We start from the raw sequence: 23,063 nt of genomic DNA, 5'->3' as shown, positions 1-23,063 counted from the left end.
TCATATATCGATTGTGTACTTTTTAGGCTGGCCACCCTTAACTCGGGTAAAAAAAACGCCTCTACCAATCTGACATAACGTTGACATTTGTTTTGACGCAAAGTAAAATAAATAAAATCTGTATCAAATCAAATTTTATTTAATTACTTTGTTATATACATACTAAGTACCTACAATAAGAATATAGTTTCCTTAAGTTATCTAAAGTTACGGAAGTTGAGAGTTTATCACAATCTAATGTTTCTCTAACAAGGTTTTTGTTAAAATGGAAGGGTTGACCCAGAATGAGAAAACTATTTGGTCGTGTTGGGAGGAAAAATCAGCAAGAGATGTGGTCCGAGAGGCGGCAAATAAAGGCAGTCACATAAAATTGGCTGTTAAATACTTGATGCACAAGAACTCGTGGAATGAGGACACTGCAAGAGATTGGTTTATGGCTGAAGTAAGTCTAGAATTACATTAGATTTATACTGATTGTTATTTAACTACACAGTAACTGTTACTGTAGCTATTGTTCCGTCTACTCATGTTCAAGTTTATATGTGTAATTTTTACCTTTGTTTTGTAAGTTGGTCAGTGCACACTACTAATATTATAAATGAGAAGGTAACTCTTATCTGTTTGTCTGTCTGTTACCTCTTCATGCTTAAACCGATTTAGATAAAATTTGGTACGAAGATAGTTTGAGGCCTGGGGATGGATGTAGGATAGTTTATATAAATAATCATCATCATTTCACATGGTTGTCCAGTCCCGGGTATGGTTAGCCAAGAAAGTAGTTTACCACTTTTCGACCCAGATGATAGAGTCGAAAAGTGGTAGACCACTTTCTTGGCTGACTGTACAGGCTAGTAATAAGTTTCTTGTTATTATTAACTTGTATTGATGTTATCTCACATACATTGTTGTATCTAGGTCAGAGCCTGGACAATCCAACTTCTATTGAGAAAACAAATATTTAAAGTACTTCATGTCTTAAATAAAGTTGGTATAGATCCGGCCGAACACCTCATGAATCTCGCACAGTCTTCACCAGAAATTGAATATAGAGATTTTATTGTCCAACATCTGGACAAACTATCACTGGATTTGAAAGGTGACACAGTAACAAGGTGGCAAGACTTCAAGAGACATTGGATGTTGCTCCAATACTTAGAAAAATCCTTTGAAAGTGAAGGCACTTTCAAGCAGAATAAAGTCTTTGGCGCTGGTAAAAATAGAATTATCGTAAATGAAAGTGAAATAAAGGCATTGACTATTGAGAAGGTACAGGCTTGTTCTCCACAGTGGAAGAGTAAAATAGCTTCAGCTCTATTCCTGGATTCATTTGGTGAGGACCCAACGTTGTTATCTAATTACTATGTGCATGATTAATTATCCAGTGTCAATAAATTAGTTGCTGTGTTCTTTGATAAGAATGATAAATCAGTTTGCACAGTATTGTTCCGTATCTATGAGTAATGGTATTATTTACATATTATGTTAAAATCAATCAAAGATTTTTTATAATTAGACTACCAATATTAATAATATAACAATTAAATTTATGCGTTTTTTCAGAGTTCTCTCTCTTGGATTTCTCAACACCTTTAGAAATGTGGAATCATCTTGTAGAACAAAATAAGGCTATGATTTTAATCCGGTGGATCAACTTGCAGATGTCGGAGGTGGTGAGGGACATGAATGCCCGGTACAATTTCTTTAACAACAACAGCTTCGTCAAAAAGCTACTAAATGTCGACACCAAGGGCTTCCCAGATGAAGTTCTTGATACTTTAGATGAAATTTTTCGTAAATGGCCCATCACCAATGAAATGATAGCAAGCATCGCTAGCAGTAGCTGCTATGCATACACTAAAATGTGTATTTACGATACACTGTGTTCCTATGGCATTGTCAATGATAATGAAACTAATGACTTGGACAAAATCATAGCTAGATTAGCTCGAACTAAGAATTTGAAACTTATTGATGATATTTTCACTGAATCTTGCTCCAATATTACTAAACAACATTTCTATGTAGAATTAGCTAAGTATTGTGTAAAAAATAAATTGTATAAAGTGTTGACAATGTGTGTTGAGGGTAATATACTTGACACAGATCTCTCTAATGTCGAGCAGGAGGCGAAGGACTGTATAAATCTTTGGCTATTGTTTAAAAGCATTGAACAGACCTCAGACAGGCAGAGCCATGTGGTGCCGGTGTATAAGACTTGCCAGCAGATAGCCAAAGATGACATTGATAATTACATTTGCTCCAATCCTCATCTAGTCCTCGGTATGATCCTCCTTGAAGATGGAGCAAACCTATTCGACGTGTTTTCAAACGACGAATTCATTACATTTAAAGACTTTAAATTGCCAAATAAAGGATATAAAGAGAAGCTTCCTCATTTACACAATGTTTATAAGAAATATTTAGATATGAATCCATTTTACGAGTCTAAAGACGTCAACGTGTATCAACTGCTTTCTGGTTACCGTGGTTTAGATGTATCGAAAATATTCGAATTCCAATTGATAAATCAAAATACTTCCACCGTAGTATGTGATAAAGCGGACCGTCGCAGTTTGGGCAGTCTTCTAGCGAACGATGTGCAAGTGAACGCCAGTTGCGTAAAAGCATTGTCCCAAAAATCTGTTGACATGCCGGATTTTGCGAATGAAAAGCTGATGAAAAGATATGGTTATGTGGCAAAATTGAGCCACATTTACTATTTGAAGCAGTACCGTCCATGCAATGCCAGTCAGGCATTTGTTGTCCAACAGTATCAGATGTATAATCGCTTGCAAGATAAGAGCATAAAGAGCGCTTGTTGCGAGGGTCACGCTCTAGCTCTACAGCACTGGGATGACCCGGCAATGGTAGCCTGCGCCATATCATTCGTGGCAATGATCGGTTGTAACCCTACAAGATGCAGAGTTCATATGACCGCAGCAAGCATGATAAAACAGTACTTAATTTATCAGAAGGGATATAACCAAGACAAAACTAACAAAACAGTGAACGATTACATGTCCAAGCTTACACAAAGCAGCGATGATGCCGCAAAGGACATTTTGGAGAACCTCGAAGAGATAACTATGCACACGCTGAAAAGTAAACAAAATGCAGATGGTGAAGTAGAAATGTCAGTCGCGTTGTTTGAATCCCAAACGATGATAAAATTCGCAATGCTTCACAATCTGCCGTTGCCAGAAAATTTACTTCGGGAATTTGTAAAGCGCGGCTCTTGGTTCAACTTTTTATTATTCGGCGACGTATTCCGATACCCTTTGAGTCAAATGTTGAAGCTCTCCCAGGAATTCGAGCAGAAATCTTACGCTGAGCATTTGAAGTACATCATGATGAATAGGAATGTGGAGGAAGGCTCAGAGAAGGATTGCAAGACTAATTCTACCAATGGCCAAAGGAGATTAAATAGACTGAGTTCTTCTGAAGTGGTAAGTTTTAAACTCACGCCTCATTCCCTCTAGCTTTCAACAGTATTTCCAACTTCCAATACTTACCTACTACTTTTATGTTTTAACTAAGTGGGTATTCTTGAACAAAGATGGCATACTTTTCTGGAAAGTTGAGGAAAAGACCCATAACTCGCGCTGCTACAGGCCAATATCAACCTTCGTGCATTCTGATAAGGTTCACGGTGACGCGCCGTTAAATACATAAATTGTTTCATTTGTTTCTAATCACTACTGGCTTGTTGCTATCTAGTTTTACCTTACGGATGTCAATTTAAATGACTAAACTAATGTTTTATTGTTTGTGTCGTAGAGCCCGAGCGGCAGCGTGACATTCGAGTTCCCGTCTCGCGGTGTGTCCCGTGAGCTGTGGGAAGTGGCGGCCGCGTGTCACGGGCCCGAGGACCCGCCCGCTGCGCTCATCCGCTCCGCGCATCTCTGTCGGGAGCCTCTACTCGTTCTGCTTGCTGGCTGTTATGAGGTGAGTGTCTGTGGGAATGAGTGCAGAATTGGCAGAATCGCATGGAAGTCCATAATTATGAACTTTCAGCCGTCCATGCGGTTCTGTCTTCAGTGGTGCGTCATCATCAATGGTCACTGCATCCCTGACGGATGATTGTTGCAACGCTGTGTCAAGAAGTGCACGGTGCTTCTTGTAGCATAAGTCGCATGTGTGAATTTGTTGAGCCTCTGGATCTGATACCAGGCTACCAGCCCGATGACGCCTGTGCCTTTTTTGTTTCAAGTTTTCCAGCCACCCTTCGTCGTGCTTCTTCACTCCCACGCATAGGTCTCTACGCCACTCCGGCTACATCCTAACAAAATACTTCGTCGTTTTACGAAAACACCCGCGATAAAGTACATATGTACTTAAAAGTGAATTATTGTTTTAGCCGAACGCGGTGTTCGTCTTATGGGCGCAATGGCTGCTATCCTCACTAGCGACCCCAGCGCCGGACAGCGCTCTACTCGCAACGCAGCAAAACGTCTCCCCCGACCAGTTCCAACTGGTCGCAGAGCTGTGTCTGAGGGAAGGCTACGTTACTACACTACATGAGGCGATGCTCGTCTTTATGCCGGTATGACATGTTCTAGTGTTTTTGTCGTCATAGCAGTTATTCTTACAAGATTGATGGTCAGATCTAGCTTTAATTGTAAACATACAAGCTGCTGTTAGTTGCATAGTTGTGCTGCAAATTGTCCCTTGTACGTAACAAGTCAACAAATATCAACAATTCCCAATTCCCACAATTCCTAGTATGACGACGGACTTATCTCTTATAGAATAGTAAGGTTCATTCAATCACAAAAATAATTGTACCGCGTCTCAGTCAAGTCTATTTCAGAATTTTTCTTATACAAACATTCCATAATATCAACCCAATCCTATTTTGGTCTGGTAGTCCTAAGTATACTGTTTAGGTCGGGTAATTCTCATATCTATAGTTTGTCTTGCAGGAAAGTCCCTTAGCACTACTGACAGCGTTTCTCTGCCGCACTCTAAAGCAGCGCATATTCGACTGCCAGACCAGTAAGACACTAGCCAGCTTCCTCCAGCTCTGCCAGCGGCGGTACAGCGTCGACGCCAACGGCTTACCCAGCCGGCTGTCTAAGGAGGCTTATCAGAGAATCGCCACGGCGCTGGTGAAGATAGCGCTTAGCCAGGGCTTTGATAGCGCTTTTCATCAGAGGGAGTTTCTGAAATGTTTGGCTGTTGCGCAGTTTGGGAAGGGATTTTCGGGTAAGCGGTTAAACCTCATACTCCTTACAGTATCCATTTTAATTAACAAAGATTCATTGATTTTATAAGAAGTATCCAGTCTACGGTAAATTCTTGCTTGAAAAATTTCAGCTGATGTAAATTTTTCTAATTCAATTAGTGACCACTAAACATTACGCCATCTATTTCAACTTTTAAACTAGGGCCACGATTTTTTCTAGGACTTTACATCTTTTCTAGTACAATCAATAACTTTTTGTAGTATAAATGTGCTATTGTGTACTTCTCTCTTTCAGTGCCTTCACCAAACTTTGTCACATTACACGAGATCCTTCAAATATCCATGGAAACGCCGACAGTCGTGGACGTCTCTAAAATGCTGCAAGACGACTCGGGCCAGTACTTGCTCCAGTGCGTTGAGAGTTACACTGCCAGCAGAAACTACGACGTCGCTCTAAAAATAGCCAAGCTGGCCAGTGTCCCCGTCAACGACATTTTAATGGCCGAATGGGCTCACAAACACGAAATGCTTCTAATGAAGGAAGATGCTGTAGACAACAAGGAATGGACTCTCTTCATAGCTAAATGTAGCGAGGCTTTTAAAAAAGCAGCAGTAACGTTCAACGACGCTACAGACTTCTTTGTGTATTACGTGAACGAAATCAATGATACTGTGCAGAAGTTCTACGCATATAGAATTATCATGAGCTGGTTCGAGGAGAACTTAGAATACGGGCAGAAAAGAGAGCGCATCGAGCATTTAATGTGGGACGCCTATTTCAAAAGCGATTCCCAAAACGAGGTATTTTTAAACAGTTATCAGAGTACTCTGCATTTTATATTGAACGGGCAAAAAGATCAGAGTTTATCGAGGAAGATAGGAGTCGTTGATACGGAGAAGCCTTTTTCGATGGAATTGCGAGAGATTGAAGTCGAATCTGACGTTGGTAACATTGAAGATGTAGTTATGTTGGAGGATGTTGAAGCGGTGGAAAACTGGAGAAGGATTATTAATCAACTGCTTGAGTTGAAGTTGCTTGTGGACGCGTTTCGTCTTTCCGCGTTGTTTAAAGTGCCTTCAGAGCACATGTATAGGAGCCCGCCGTGCCCGGTGCAGATTATAAGAACGTGTCTGAAGTTGGCTGAAGGCACGTGCCTGCCGTATGATTTGCCGCAGGAACTGAGATTGGTTATCTCGTCGCCGTTCTTGCAGAATAAGTTGACCAGTAAGTAATATTTACTAAATTTTACTATGTTACTATATGTTATATGTTGTTTACGCACTCGTATCTATTCAAAACACGAGTACAAGGAGAGTCCATAGTTTACTAATTTCACTACACAGTAGAAAAACATTTTTGTGGCGTTGCGGTCAGATAAGTACTTACCTGTGTTGAACTGACTTTTAAAAACATTTTTTTTAAATCATGTTGCAGTAATAATTGAAATAGTTAAAAAAACATTTTTGGTACACAAAACGGTAATGGCCTGTTCTAATAGGTACCTAAACAATATACACATTGATTCAGTCATTCCTTTCCAGCATCAGGCATATCAGACGCCAGTTTCGAAGAGCTAGTTATCATCCAAGAAAAACAAGAAAACGCAACCGAAGGCTGCCAACTAGCAGCCAGAGAGGAGGCCGACCGCCTCACCGCTTTAGAAGCCTTAGCTGCCCGTAGTGGCCTATCCATTGCCAAGCACATAGCTGCTTACTATCGTATAGCGTTGCATATCGGCTGGCAATATACCGCGGTGCTGAAGTATAGGGGATTATCGGTGGATTTTATAAATTTGGTCAGCGGACGCACCCGAATGTCGCTGGCGAATCTTGTGTTCAGAACTTTCAACATTCCATCTAAACAGGTAACAATTATTATGTAAATAATGTAAATGAGATATTTTAGCGCTCCGTACACTTATGGGATCACTTTGGTCATGCAAATCGCTCGTTTTTGTTCTTATAATGAGTGTTTTTTACAAGCAAAACTGTCTACTTTTAAAAACTATACAAACATATAAGTACATCTTTGAGTACAAAGATACTGATGTACGAACTGATAGTGGTAGGTGGATTTTGACATTCATTAATTCATTGTAAAAACAATAATGATCTTTGTCCTTGTAGGACTGTAGGTATTTTGTAACACTACAAAGGGATTTTAGGTCGTCATGTGAATATGAGTTTAAATAATCCCAGTTCGTCTTAAATCTAGACTTTTATTACAGATCGCTGAATACCTATGTCACGAAATGGTAGCAGCAATAATCTGCCCCCACCTAGTGAAGACTTCCACATTCCGTCAAAAGGAGCATTTCCAATACACGCTCTGGGGCTACGCCCTCAACTCCGACATCGAAATGTTCCTCAACATGCGTCCCGACTGCTGCAGTCACGTCGGAAGACTAATCCTCGACCATTTGATGGCTTTTAGAAAGATTTACAAGTCTGGCGCAACACCGGTCCCTGAGAGTACTTTAGACGACAGTTGTTTGGACTTAGACACGCTGATAGACGAAGAATATTCGAATGTGGAAAGTGAGGAAGTAGAGTCGGCTATAACTGATGGAGGTACTTTAAACTCGGCTGAGACGGCGTCTGTGTATTCCACGGTATCGACCGTGTATACGGTCGGAAGTAAGATGACGAAGGATACTAGGAGGAACTTGTTTGATGTGATTTCGAGGAGTAATATCCATATTCGGTATGAAGTCAAGTCGAATATTAGGAAGATTACTAAGGGCGCTAAGCTGTCGACAAAACAGGCAAGTTTAAGAAATAATTGTATGGTTTATTATGTTTCCACACGTAGCATTTCGCTTGCGCAGGTTGAGGTATTTGCGTATTTTTATAAACATTGTGTAAAGTAAACAATATAAAAGAATTTTGGGGAGAACCATTTGCTCGGTTGGAACAAGTAAAGGCGCGAGCTAGTACAACTAACTTGTCCATGCTGCTTGCGTAAGAAGCCTTCTCATAGTGTACAACCGCATTATCATACCCTCGCGAAAGTAACCCGCGTCTTTGCTTGCTCTTGCTACATGCGCCGTGTGCAAGCATAATTTATTTACTTAGAAGTTTAAATCAGGCAACAAGGCCCATATTACCTTACAGACTAACTTACATAATTATGTATTTTATAAACATAAAACTACACCCTATTTAGGCGACAAAACGGCGTTGCTCCGTTGAATCGCCTGCTCTTGTGTCGGATTCGGCAGTTTGCCCCGGAACCTCCAAAACACGACACCTTTCGGCCAGAAGTCGGCGCAGTCGATGGTCCTCTTCAGCGGTCGCGGCACGCGCTCCACAAAAGAGTTTAAGTGCATGTAGTGGCGCGATCGAAGCTGGAACACCGCGTGTAACCGGTCTAGTTTGAAGCTTGCCATATCATCCCTCCCTAATCTCTAAGCTAAATTGTCAATTTCTTCTTCTGTCGATGCTAGGATAAGTGTATTGTATTTGCAGGTGAACATAATATCGATCGAGCTGCTAGTGGTGGCGCATGAGTGTTTCTCGTGCGCGTGCGACACAGAGGGCGTGGCGGTCGTGCTGCGCTCGGCGCAGGCGCTCACCGCGCAGCTGCTCGCGGCGCGCTCCTGGCGGCTCATGTAAGGTTACATAACGAGTATTTACATGGAACGTTCCATACAAGTTTTTAGTGCCTTTTTAGGGTTCCATACCTAAAGGGTAAAAACAGGACCCTATTACTAAGACTCCGCTGTCCGTCTGTCCGTCTGTCTGTCTGTCTGTCTGTCTGTCTGTGCGTGTGTCTGTCTGTCTTTACAGATGATGTATTTCTGTTGCCGCTATAACAACAAAAACTAAAAACAGAATAAAATAAATATTAAAGTGGGGCTCCCATACAATAAATGTTTTTTTTTAAATATATTTATCCGAAACAGTAATCGCTCGGCGACTATCGTACAAAACTGCCTTTCATGTAAAAATTAGAAAATGGCCTTCGAATAAGTAAGGCGTGTCTTTAATACAACCTCGAAAACGCAACACCTCTCCTTCGATTCGATTCTTACGACTTTCGCATTCGATTGCGAGTTGTCTCTAATTATTAACTCTCTCTCGAGATCGAAAGAAACCACCATTTTTATACCTTTTAGTTCTCAAAAGTCCTTATAAAATTATAATATTTAAATACATACATACAAACATATAATTACGCCTATTTCCCGGATGGGTAGGTAGAGCGCTCCTTCACTTTCATAACATTCCTCATGCACGCTCGCCGGTTTAGGGTGCTCTTGACCTGGCCTTCAGGATTTCCCCGATCTGATCAGAGAAAGAGAGTGAAAACTATACCTAATCTATATCTAGGGTGCGTCTGCTAACGGGCTTGGCGCGATACACCGAGATGGCGTACGTGTTCCAAGTGCTACGCGATAAGCACCAGTTCGAATTCCTACTGGGGCAGTTCGACTTCATGCTGGGACAGCAGAAGGAGAAGATCACGGAGTTCAAACAGGTTAGTCAACACTGTGTTTAGGTATGTGTGGTTAGTAGTACCGAGCTTAAAAATATTTTGTAGTTATTTTGACAGTTAACCTAGTTTCACTAGTATCCTATGACCAATCTGATAATTTTACATGATTGTTAAATGGAGACTAATAAAGAAACTTTTTTTAAAGATGAATTATAATTATTAATATTTCATCATCATCATCATCATCATTTCAGCCAATTTACGTCCCACTGCTGAGCACAGGCCTCCTCTCATGCGCGAGAGGGCTTGGGCTATAGTCCCCACGCTAGCCAAGTGCGGATTGGGGACTTCACATGCACCTATGAATTTCTTCGCAGATGTATGCAGGTTTCCTCACGATGTTTTCCTTCACCGAAAAGCTAGTGGTAAATATCAAATGATATTTCGTACATAAGTTCCGAAAAACTCATTGGTACGAGCCAGGATTTGAATTACCCGCGACCTCCGGATTGAAAGCCAGATTTCATATCCACTCGGCCACCACTGCTTATATTATACATCAATTTTACAATTTTACAATATTTCATCACTAAGGATTTATAACTAAGGTTCCTATTGTGATAGTGTGACTTTTGCAACAACCCATTTTTTCATAGTCTGTGTTATGGTGTTGCCAGTTTCTTACGCATTAATTGGGCCGTTACTCGCAATCTCAGATCCACCCAACCAATACTTTGGCACTCTCATATTAGTTAAATACACTTAGTCAAGCAAATGTTCTCAGTAGAAAAAGGCGCGACAATCAAATTACCCCTTCGCGCCTACATTTTTTTAAATTTGCCGCCTTTTTCGACTGACAAGATTTGCTTGATCAAGTATATATAGTAACAGCACCAGTCATGGGACATTTAAGAGGGAATTTGGAGTATTTGTGATATTTCCCTAATACATGTGAATGGTCTACCGCTTAGCGTATTGAAAGATGAAAGTCCTACCCGTCTTTCATGTTTCAGGCGTGTTGTATCAAAGATACTGCAATGAGTTTCCACATACTTAACAAATTAAAACTATGCTATTTTTCTCCAGTCATGGACACCAAAGCTCCAGTAATGGGCCCCCCAGTAATGGACACTGCTCTATCAGTATAAAATAGTGAAATAGGTCATCAGATCTGGTCCATGTTATCATAATATTGCATTATCATCCGATTTGCATATTTAATTACGAATACAAAATTTCAACTCAATCGGAAAACGGGAAAGTGGCTCAAACTCGGCTACCAAGATTTGACCCACACTAAAAAACGATATTAATTTATCCGAAGTCCGAGCATACCTCCTGGTATTGTTTAAACATGAAATGATAGCATGGCAAGCATCATTATGTAAATTGTCCCATTATAGGAGGTATGCAGTTTTACAGCTCCTATAATGGGATTGGGCCAAATACCACTATTTTTTTTACATCTGTGGAGTCACAACATAGTATGTTGTATACCTTATCTCATGGTAAATGCAATTAACAAAACACATTCTAGTTTTCATCAAGTATTAATTAATTAAAATTTAATAAATTAACTCACCTCTCTTAGCGAAGTTGTTAAGAATTCGTAGTGGTATTTTTTTTCAGTGACACGACAACTTTTGGGTTGACGCCAATTTCTTAAAAAACAACCAAATTTAATAAAAATTCAAACTGAAACAGCTCTAGGACTCTTATTTATGATAATATACAGGCAATGTTTATAAACTACTTTTAGACACTTATTCTACAGGATTTGTGGTTTTTTGTCCCATTACTGGTTCCACGCCCATCATAGGGTACACTACTATACTGTTCTGCGTCCACGTTTACGACAAGTACGTATGGAAATTGCAAATATCAACAATATCAAGTAAATCTCACGGTTTTGTCGACGATACGATTGGTCTGTGAGTCGAATGGAATCTCAAAATAATCAAAATGCTCACTTACCCCGTTTTTTCCAGGGTTTGCTAGACTACCTCAAAACCCACTGCCCCGGCGACACCGACACCTACATAATGGTGGCGCTCCACTTCAACATGTACTCCGAGGCGGCCAACGTCAAACGGAAACAGGCCCTAGACCTCATCTCAGACTTGGAGAAGTTGGCTATAGAGTCCGCGCCGAAGGGTAGCTCGAGGAAACCCAGTCAGCCGGTGTGGGTGATGATACACGACAATAATGTCACCAGGTATGTGAACATAAACTGTGGTGCTCCAATTTAACATGTATGAGACCAGGTATGAAGTGGTAACAGGGCCCCAATATCATCTCCGACTTGGAGAAGTTGGCTATAGAGTCCGCACCGAAGGGGAGCTCGAGGAAACCCAGTCAGCCGGTGTGGGTGATGATACATAACAATAATGTCAGCAGGTATGTGTATACATTATAATAGGCTTTAATTTTATTGCAGTGATATTAAAAGGAAAAGATTGAAATGAAGAAATACAAGACCTCAATTTCGAAGTTGCATTTATTCCATATTTAGTAAGGACACCTCACATACATGCCCATGAATGTCAGTTTATTTTGGATACGTAAGAAAATTAAAATAAATAGTACGAGGTGCTTTAATTGTCTAGCTGATGTTTGGCTGATATTGCAGGTCGATGCTCGAAACAGCGCTCAACCACAGCACGGACGCAGCCGAACTATACTTGCAAGGCGGCTGCACCGGCTTCGCTGGCGAGATGGCGGCACTAGCGCAGAACATAGCGCTTCAGATGTCGCTGCTCAACGCCTCGCCCACGCGACTCATACTCAACAAGAGCACGGAGCAGATGTATAAACTCGTCTCCGAATATTTGAGGTAACATGGTAAAAGATACATTATAGACCGACCGCTGAAGTGGTCGGTCTATAGATAAGTTTGTATTGATCCGCATTGATTTTGGATTAACATCGCTTCAATCGTAAAAGTACCTCATAATTCCGTTTAGTGGGCGTTGAATTTTTGGAAACGATTATCATGTGAACTTTTAACCTTTTGAACGCCAAACGGCGCATCGATTTGCCGTGCCACTAACGCCACGGGCAATTTAAACTTAAAAGTGGGGTGTTTTTCAGTAGATTTTCATCACAAAACGATCGACGTCAAATGTCGTCTTTGGCGTCGTGGTCACGATTTTGCGTTGACGTCAATTGCCGCCTGTGGTGTTCAAAAGGTTAATCAACTGTTGTTTACTAGTTAACAATTGACGTTCGCTGCTGAGGCCGTACACTACTTACACCAGTATATTCCCTCTAACATAGTATCGTTTGTTTTTGTTCAGTTTCATGGAAGGCCTCGTGTTGCTGGCACAGCGAGGTGCGGCGGCGTGGCGCGAGCTGGCGTACCGCCGCGCGCTCGGCAACGACCAGGCCTACCTGCGCGACTGCGCCACCTACCGCCCCGACGTGGCGCACGACTTCCTCGCCAGGTCAGCCACTACCGCGGCATTGGTCTACCTTTTAACCCTTTAGCGCCACTTGCACCATTCCATTAACCCTGGGTTAACCAGTTAAACCTGGAGTTACCATGGTTACCAGTATAATTAAACACTGGGTTCACGGTTTAACCGCTTAACCCCGTGTTAGTGGGATGGTGCAATTGGCCCTTAGTCCGTAGCGGCAGCATACTTGCCATCATACTTAAAACAAAAACGCATCTCTACTATAAGAATTACGGTTTCAAATCGAAAAACTAAACCATTTGACTTTCTCAAATAGTTAAGGCTAAACAGGGGCTCATATTAACTCACATTTATAGACGGGTTTAACGCGAATTTTATTCAATTACCTTTATTTACCGACGTTTCGACACAGGTAAACAAAGGTAATTGAATAAAATTCGCGTTAGACCCGTCTATAAATTTAATGTGAGTTAATATGTGTTCAAAACGCGAAAGTTTTAAATATTAAACAGGGACTGTTGTATAAAATGGTGTAAGATGCAACTTAGTGGAGTGGGAGATAGTAATATTGTTCTGGGTCACCGCAATAGTTACTCATGAAATAAAACTATATAAACGGATTTTAATATACAGTCGGGCGGTATACGACGATATAATTCGTTTACATGATTTTGATTGATGATATCCTGTTATCCCTCATCAGGGACATAGGGCTCTCAGAAGGGATTTCCATTCTTCGCGGTCCAGCGCGGCCTCTTCCAGCTCCGCCCAGCCGAGGCCAACTGATGCCGCCTCTTTTTCCACTGTGCGCCTCCAGGTGGTACGTGGGCGACCTTGTCCTCTTTTTCCGGGAATTTTCCAGGTCAGCCCTTGCTTGGATAGGATATTCGTTTACATAGTTTATTTTATTTTTATCTTAGTTCTGTTGTGAGGAAAAATTTAAGAGAGTCACCACATCATTTTACTTTTTCAGATACAAAACAGAGAGGAATAAAGTCTATTTTATTTTTATCTTAGTTCTGTTGTGAGGAAAAAGAGAGTCACCACATCATTTCTCCTTTTTCAGATACAAAACAGAGAGGAATAAAGTCTATTTTATTTTTATCTTAGTTCTGTTGTGAGGAAAAAGAGCATCACCACATCATTTTACTTTTTCAGATACAAAACAGAGAGGAATAAAAGTACCGTGTCGCAAGCAGCCATGACAGAGCTCCGCAATCTTCTCCGGTGATGTGACAGTAATGTTATTATATATTATACTCATATAATGCATATTAGTTGTTCATTAAATGTCGCAATGGCCGTAAGTAGCATTTACCGCCCTTCGCTCTAAGAAATATCAAGCAATACCTTATTGTAAAACATTAACGGTTAATGTTTTACAATAACCCCACCTAGCCTAAGTTACCTAGGCTACCTAGGCTAGGCTTTGCCTAGGTTACCTAGGCTAAGGATATTTCGTAAAATCCGCTTTCAAAATAGTATAAAATTGTAGCCTACTTCACAAAAGTAATGGACTGACACGTTATTTATGGAAATTAGGTCGCTAGTTCTGACTATTCAGATCTATATACTGTGACAGCTTGGGACCCGCTTACTACCATAAACATACATTACTTACTTAAATAGAGCATAGTTAACCCTTTACTAGGCTCAGGGATAATATTTCCTATATAAGGCACTTCAAATCTGTTCAAACATGTGTTCTATTTTTGATCAGTTAAGACTGACATTCCATTAACATTTTTGAAGTCAGCCTGGTAAAGGGTTAATAGTCTCAAATCGCATTATAGGCAATTCTACTCACCTTCTGCTCATGCGGTACTCAAATTGGGGTAATTTGACTATAGCCACTATAGGGTACTTCACTACTATACTGCAAAACGTAATTCAAGACCAAAAAAAGTGAGACAATATTGCCACTGCAATAATTTGTTTGTAGAATAGTAAATTGCTTTTGATAAATAATCACGCTACGATAATTTATTTATTAGTAATTTTACTCCTTCTATTTAAAAAAGTACTCTAATTTACTTATTTTTACATAAATAAAAGACGCGCTAGTAAAAAGTGGCTACATTTTCTTACTTTTTTTGGTCTTTAATTACGTTTTGCAATTTAGTCAAATCAGTTTCTTTTTTCGAACTTTCAAAACGCTTTTGCTACTATAGAATTTATATGAAACACTAGCATGTGATGTCACGATCAAATTACCTACTCTGTATAGTTTTATACGGGTTTTAAAATATAAATTGTGTCTAAAAATAACTGCTGTCTACGTTTCTCTATTAATCTTCTTGTGCTTTATTGTAAAACAATTTATTTTAAATACAGTTAAATACCCTAATATGCTGTCTTCTAAATAACTGCGACGTGGGTATAAATGTCATAAAGTCGAATCATAATCTTAACTATGGTATAATAATATACTCCGCCTGGTACTCTCTTCCCGTCTTTTCTAGGTCACCTGACTGACACAAACCTACGTCATCATGTGACAGCGCTATATGATAATATACGATAGCGCTATATATAGCGGCCATGTTATTGTGACGTAGGCCTGTGTCACTCTGGGAAGAGAAGACCATGTTTTTTTAGACTATGATCTTAACGTTTATATTAGCATGCGTTAGCATGAAGCCATCGCGTTGGCGAGGGCATTTTTGTGCACGACCAATGGCGTATCATCGCCCACACTGTTAACTGTACATCGGTGGAGCTTCTGCCTTTTGTAATAAGGTCCACCGATGTAAATTTAGGAGTGTTGCTTGTATAAGATGTTACTTGTGCATGCGTAGTGATGTTCGCTGTAAATAGTTTAAAAGCATATATAGGATGTCTACTGATCTAAATAATAATCGTCATTTTTAGTCCAGTGTAGGGGGCTATTCATAAATTACGTCATTTGGACATCGGATGATGGTAGTATGACTTAGGAGGAGGGTCATTCGAAGCATGATTTTTGGATGATTTTAGGGGGGGGGGGGTCAAAAATCGATGATGTAATTTATGGACAGCCCCTAGGCAAATAACAAATTAAAAAAGAATTGCTATATTATGAGAAAATTAATGAATTATAATGAGAAATGAAAATGAATCTTAGCGCTGGTGGCCTAGCGGTAAGAGCGTGCGACTTTCAATCCGGAGGTCGCGGGTTCAAACCCCGGCTCGTACCAATGAGTTTTTCGGAACTTATGTACGAATTATCATTTGATATTTGCCAGTCGCTTTTCGGTGAAGGAAAACATCGTGAGGAAACCGGACTAATCCCAATAAGGCCTAGTTTCCCCTCTGGGTTGGAAGGTCAGATGGCAGTCGCTTTCGTAAAAACTAGTGCCTACGTCAAATCATGGGATTAGTTGTCAAGCGGACCCCAGGCTCCCATGAGCCGTGGCAAAATGCCGGGAAAACGCGAGGAAGAAGAAGAAGAATGAGAAATGAAAATGAAATTTTGTGTGGTTCACAAAGCTGTGATTTTTTTTAAATCTTATTTACTCATTATTAATATAACATGTATAAAATATATATCATGGCAATATAAACATACCAAAAAGTTAAATATTAATATGATTGAATGCTCCTTGTAAAAATAGAGATGTAAACACTTATAAATGTATATATGTTATATTTTTAACTTTCGTGTTTTGAACACATATTAACTCACATTTATAAACGGGTCTAACGCGAATTTTATTCAATTACCTTGATTTACCGACGTTTCGACACAGGTTTCACTGGTCGTGGTCACGGCTGACTGATGTCCCAGCAAAATGTCAAAACAAAGATTTGTGCAACTACACGACGAAAAGTGTATGGAAAAGTAAAAAGTAGTAAGTTGAATAAAATTCGCGTTAAGTAGACCCGTCTATAAATGTGAGTTAATATGTATATATGTAGATTCAAGGAAATTAAGTCTTTACTGTGATATATTCTCGACTGATTATAAGATTGTAATATATTTTGTAAGAAATCCGAAATTGTAATCTACTTATAAACATATTATTTTTATATTTAAGTGCCGTACTCATAAATGGCAATACTAATGTGACATTAAATGGAATGTAGTCGATGCTTAAATGCGTTTTTTTATTTATTCAATTAGTATACTGACTCAGGGAAATCCTAGAAACCTGGAAATGTCTGGTTTCCTTTCTGGAGCGGATGTTATACCAGACGGGAGTTGTTTTTGCAAAAACTAGTGCCTACGCTATTAATTCACGAATCATGTTGTTCTAAATGGAGTTCATTTTTTTGCATTAGACTAAAGGTAAACAATCTTGACGTGTCTTTTTATTGAAAATGATTGAAAAACGATTTTAAAAATTAGTTTATATTACTTTTGAAAGCAGAATGTAAATAGTCGTATATGATTTATAATTATTTGCTATGACTTATTTATAAAAATTGTAAATAAAAGACACGTCAAGAGGAGCATTCCATGAAATTGTCTACCATTTATCCCGTACAAACGCGATTTTCTGAAGATTTGCAAGTACAAGAGTTTCCTTTTCTATGATAAATGGTCAAAATTGTGCGCAGAAAAATAATTGGCTACTTTAAATGCCGAAAAAAAAGTCGCAACACAGGAAATAAAATGCGTTTGTACGGGACAGCCCGTGGAATGCTCCAAGATCGCTTACCTTCTTTCTAATGCTAAAAAAACCGGAGTACCTATAGGGAGACAAGAGGATTATAATAGGAAACAAACAGATTTACTTAAAATATATTTTAATATAAATTAACACAAACCCAACACAAGACATTGGCTATCCTAGAGCTATTAAGTGAGAGATTATAGATAGAGCCCTAATTTAGGGTACAAAAGAAAAGAACCTCAGTCCTTCGAATACTTCAACAACGACCAGTACCTGTGTAAAAAAAAGAAACAACCAACCGACAGTAAGGACTGTATCGTTTATTATAAATACAGATTAAACCTGGTCTAACTGTTGACGTGTGTATTATTTTGTATTACTATGTTCTTAAGGTATAATGTGGGCGTATTTTTAAGCCATATCTGATATAAGAAGGTTTTACATTTATTTTACTTTAGGGACTTTATGCTGATTTTAATACCGTCTAGCAAATGTAATTTGGACAAGCCTATCGAGCTTAATTTGAGACTATTTCACCGTTTCCCTGGTACGATTTAAAGAAACAAAAGGTTAATATGCTGCCAAAATATGCCATCTAAGTGTCCTTTTCATGATTGCTCAATTGAACATCCACAGAATAAATGTGGTGATTTTTTATCTTTACATGAAAACGACTTTTTATGCAACATTTTGGATTCCCGTCAATTTCTGACGCTAGCGAAATAAGGGAAACAGCTAAAAGAATCTACCGAAATCCAAAGCCTAACGGACATTCATGGCGTTGAACCATGGCTAGAACAGGTCGATAGAAACGCTCCATGATGGTTATATTGTATACCAAAGTCGGGGTTGTCGTAAGTAACATGCCATATTCTCTAAAAGGCCACCAAGCACAGATCCAAAACTTTTTTTCCAACTAAAAGAAATGATTAGACTATGCCCAGATGTTTCGCTTTACGAATCATATGTAATTGCTGTTTACATAGTACGTTTTTTTTGTGTAATATCTCGTCTTGTTCGCAAACCGTAAATTTTCTTGTAGTATTTGTCCAAAATCGTTATAGTTACTCGGGAGGATTGGGTAAATATTGTCCAAACCATATGCTTTACGTGATCTCCCAGGACGAAATGTTACTTATTATTAAAGCACCAATTAAACTATATGTGTATTTTTTTAATAAAAATATAATACCAGAAAAAACGGCTAAGTAAAGTTGTATTTATAATAAACGATACAGTCCTTAGGAGTAAAGAAACGCGACGGAGTTAACATCACGAGCGGCAAGATGAAACGCACAATAGGTACTAATATTGAGACTTACGGCCCGGCCACGACCTTGCAGACCGGCGGCGGCGGTGCCGGCGGCAACTATAGGTGAGAACAAAAGGTCTGATCGCTGTATCTCGCTCTAACCTATGGTTGCCGTGACTTACGGCCCGGCCACGACCTTGCAGACCGGCGGCGGCGGTGCCGGCGGCAACTATAGGTGAGAGCAAAAGGTCTGATCGCTGTATCTCGCTCTAACCTATGGTTGCCGTCTGCCGCTAACACCGTCGCGGGATGTCGTGGCCAGGCCGTTCGTCAGTTGCACCAACCACACTTAACATCAGACTGACCAACGTCGCTCAACGGAGAACTGTAATACGTCCCATACAATTAAATTTAGCGGACGCTCTAACGGCTCTTGATAGTTGCTGTAGCTCGTGTATGGTGTCGTGAAATATAAATATTTCAATGCTGACAGTGAAGGTATTAAATAATAGCGCTCATATATGTACACCCTTCCTTAATTTATATGGTCGTGTATACACATTTTTGGTACTTTGTCCGTGAAGATATTTAATACCTATCTTGACAGGACAACACCACTTAAAACCACGCAATTTTCTGGATTTGACGGGCATTAGCAATGAACTTTAAAGGACCGACACAATAGATCACCGCTTGATCGATGTGAGACTCAAAGGTCTTTAAACCCTAATAACAATAATAATGCCACGCACTATAGTAATTATAGTATAGTGGTGTACACTCACAACCCTTGTATGTAAAGCTAACACTAGTTTCGCTTCTTTACTCCTGCGTGATACTCAACGTCTGGCAATATAACTAGGTATACAAAAAATAATACATAAATCCCCGTAAAAATAATGACAAAAGTACATTAAAAACCAAGTTGATAAGTAGAGTAATTGTAAATTTAGGCGTTGTTCATGAATTGATTTAATACTATTTACATTATACATTGAAGAATGGCAAAAACTCTCATACTGTCAAAATGTCATCATAATATATTCTGTGATTATACAATTATATAAAATTGCTCGGGAGCTGGCAAGGAAATTCTGGTCCTAGATTTTTTTTTGGTTAAGTAATTTGCGTTAAAATTACTGCCTTGGTATAACAGCTAAACTAAAAACGCGTCGTCATACGCTTGTGTATGTTGAGAACTGAGCGCCATTTTATAAATGGAGCTGCCACATTTAGGTATAGTACAATTCCATCTTTGTTTGACTTTGTGTGGCGCTGTAGGCCTAACACAGGAGCGTCACGACAGTATCTTGCCCGCGAGATAGACTACCGTTCCTATCTAATTAATACATAGAAAAAACAAAAACAACAAATGGATAGTTTATCTCGCAGGCGAGATACTATCAAGCCGCTCCTGTGCTGAGCTTACTGGTGGACAAGTGATATTCGTAAGGCAGAGGACATTGGAGGAGAGATGAAAATTTTACTCAGTGGCGTGCCCTAGAAGAGGCCTAAGTCAGATTGACACGGACTGTTTATTATGATGATAGGGCTACGGTCCTTTACCAAGACTGTAGGCCTATATACGTGGGCCATACTGAAAGTTTCTGGTTTCTGATATATGAGAAGATTTATTTTTTATAAGTGGCCAGTCAAGGAATTTTCAGTATGCCCTAAGTATGATTGGCGCGACAGTATCTCGCAGCGAGATAGACTACCTACCCGTCTTTTTCTAACTATGTTAATTAAAGAGGGACGGGTAGTCTATCTCGCCGCGAGATACTGTCGCGCTAATCACGTGCTAGCCCGGCTAGCAGGTATTAATATCGGTATAGAAGGGGTAAAGGTTAAAGGATGGGGAAGCATCTCGTGTCAATTTGTATTCAATCATACCTGACACGTAATGGCAAGGGACTGAGGGCTAACTTCAATACAAATTGGAATGTATTATAATTTTAAATAAATGCTATTTTATGTACATGTAAAAACGCTTAAAAACTCTATGTTAGGTAGGTAAATTTATTCATATCAAGATCTTGTTCCCGAAGTTGAAATTATTCTGTAGAAATGCTAATAGAATGGTTGTAAGGATGTTGTACAATATTTACGGTGAGTTTACTTGGAAACACTGATTTGGCCACGTGCACAATTATTACTCTAATGAATTTAGTGATCTAATTGAATGTCATTTATATTTTGAACAAAGTTAATTATACTACGTAGCCTATTTGGCTCTAGCGAGACTAAGTCGCGACTTACAATTTTGTCGGAGCTAGCAAATCCCGTTAGACCAAAATGGCTACATAGTATTTATTTTTCCACTTGAATTAAAAACGATGAATAAATTGAGTGGCAATAAAATATTTTGAACTGTCAGCACTATGTACTTATTATGCTACTACATAGCAATATGTTGTATTCTATAATATTAATTGACTCCGGTAACGCTCTATCTATCATCTAGTTATTGTACTTAGTGGTAGCTTTGCAAGTCTTACTTAATGTTATAGTGTATTCGAATTGAAGCAAAGACTTTTAGAGTAATGACACGGAACGTTGACAAACAAATTGCTTATTAATTTGAGCAAAATAATGAGTAACAACTAAAGTGGAGTACATTAAACTAGGTTCAAACTCTGTTTCTGTCTTTGGTTAATGATAAAAAAATGCCGAAAATTGATGACCAACGACCGGTGAAATGGGAACGTTTTGAACGTTGATATGTAATGCACCTAAATGAGGGACGCGCCCTGGGCGCGCCCCAACCCTCACCATATGCACACGATCCATGCTCCTAGTAACATTTCACTTATCTACACTTTAACAATATTTTCATTCTAACATCATCACAGTCTTCTCACATTACTTAAACTAACTCTTTTAATTACAAAACGTCTTGACACTGGTATGTCAATATAAATTCTGAAAATATATATACAAAAGTCTCGTAGAAATTGTTCATATCTGAGTCATGTACTTCTCTAGTTTAGGAACGAAATGCATTCATCGTGTCATGAGTCGGCTCTGAAGCGGAGCTTACGAGATGTACAATTATAAAGAGATTCAAGTATTCCGTGTTAATATATCATGATTTTGATTATTAATAATTAATCTTATTGAATATAATATCAAAATGAGATTTTAGTTGTCTACTAGTGCTCAAGTTTTCCATTTCGTGTACTTAATAAAAACGCGTGGCTAGGCAAGTAAATTGTTCGATAACTTGGCTTATGCATAAGACTCGTTACATTTTTCTGATTTGACACATAGTATAATATCAAGGGAGCATTCTGCCTTGTGGCATAAGTTGCCCTTAGGGCACTCTACCCCTATTCTTGACGGGGTTTATCCGCTGTGGATAGCACAATAAACACATGCGTCTATCGCACTAACTCTCCCAAAACATGACATTCGTCTTATCCACAGCAAAACAGATAAACACCATTACAGCAACACAAGACAGTGTACTGCCTCGTGGCATCCTACCGTTGTAAATGCAAAGCATTACACCGCCCTGCTTTCCGTTGAGATTTAAAATCAACAATTGACAACAGCGCCATCTAGAGGTGTTGCGTGACGCGGTACGTGTGTCGCTCGTCCAGCACGGTCTGTATGGTGCGGTGCACGTTCTCCGGCAGGTGGTCCAGCAGCATCCGCGGCATCACCTGTAGCTCCATGAAGTCCTCGGGGCACGCCCATCGCATCTCGTACGTTGGCTCTTGGGTGCGCACTTTCCTGGTAAATGCAATGCTTTATGAGAAATATTACGATTTTTATGAGACTGCATTTGTTGAATTTTGTAGTCTTTTGTTTCCGGGATTTTATTTTACAGTATAAATTAGATTTTTCCTCAAAGACCTTTACCACTTTCACCAGCACCCCTTATATAAAGCACCCTTCTTTCCTGCACTTACTGGCTACTTTCTATATAAAATGTAATGTATTTTATAGAAAGGGATTAATTATGTTCCAAGACGATTTGTTCGCCTTACAGATTTCCTGCCGCCTTTTCCTACTGACAAAGCTAGCTTGCCAGTTAATAGCAATAGCAATAAGTTTTATCTTGCCAACAATCCACCGACTTCAGACTTCAGCCACCACTACCCGCCACTACCAGCCACCACCAAACTACGAATGCATTTTAAGATTTTGACGTGCCCACAACTAATCGACAGAC

At 39.5% G+C, this 23,063-nt stretch overlaps 2 protein-coding genes across 6 annotated transcripts in view; one reads left to right on the top strand and one right to left on the bottom strand.

Moving 5' to 3' along the window:
• The first annotated feature begins 92 nt into the window (after positions 1-92).
• Positions 93-17,116, top strand: LOC134665263 (spatacsin). Its single transcript, XM_063522165.1, has 15 exons — positions 93-442; positions 916-1,330; positions 1,561-3,446; positions 3,778-3,945; positions 4,358-4,543; positions 4,923-5,205; positions 5,481-6,410; positions 6,728-7,050; positions 7,414-7,950; positions 8,654-8,796; positions 9,518-9,665; positions 11,612-11,838; positions 12,253-12,456; positions 12,920-13,066; positions 14,198-17,116. Exons 1-15 carry the CDS (start codon positions 266-268, stop codon positions 14,268-14,270), a joined length of 5,847 nt encoding a protein of 1,948 aa, XP_063378235.1. The 5' UTR covers positions 93-265; the 3' UTR covers positions 14,271-17,116.
• A 634-nt stretch (positions 17,117-17,750) lies between these two features.
• The window catches only part of LOC134665262 (diacylglycerol lipase-beta), a 111,727-nt gene continuing 106,414 nt past the window's right edge, over positions 17,751-23,063 (bottom strand). For all 5 annotated transcript variants that reach the window (XM_063522159.1, XM_063522161.1, XM_063522163.1 and 2 more), the window contains one exon: positions 17,751-22,621. In XM_063522159.1, coding sequence (XP_063378229.1) covers positions 22,447-22,621 — 175 coding nt within the window. In that variant the 3' untranslated portion in view covers positions 17,751-22,446. The remainder of the gene's footprint in view (positions 22,622-23,063) is intronic.

Source organism: Cydia fagiglandana, chromosome 6, assembly GCF_963556715.1.
Source record: "Cydia fagiglandana chromosome 6, ilCydFagi1.1, whole genome shotgun sequence".
NCBI classification, from domain to species: Eukaryota; Metazoa; Arthropoda; class Insecta; order Lepidoptera; family Tortricidae; genus Cydia; species Cydia fagiglandana.
This window is presented reverse-complemented; position numbering and strand designations above follow the sequence as displayed.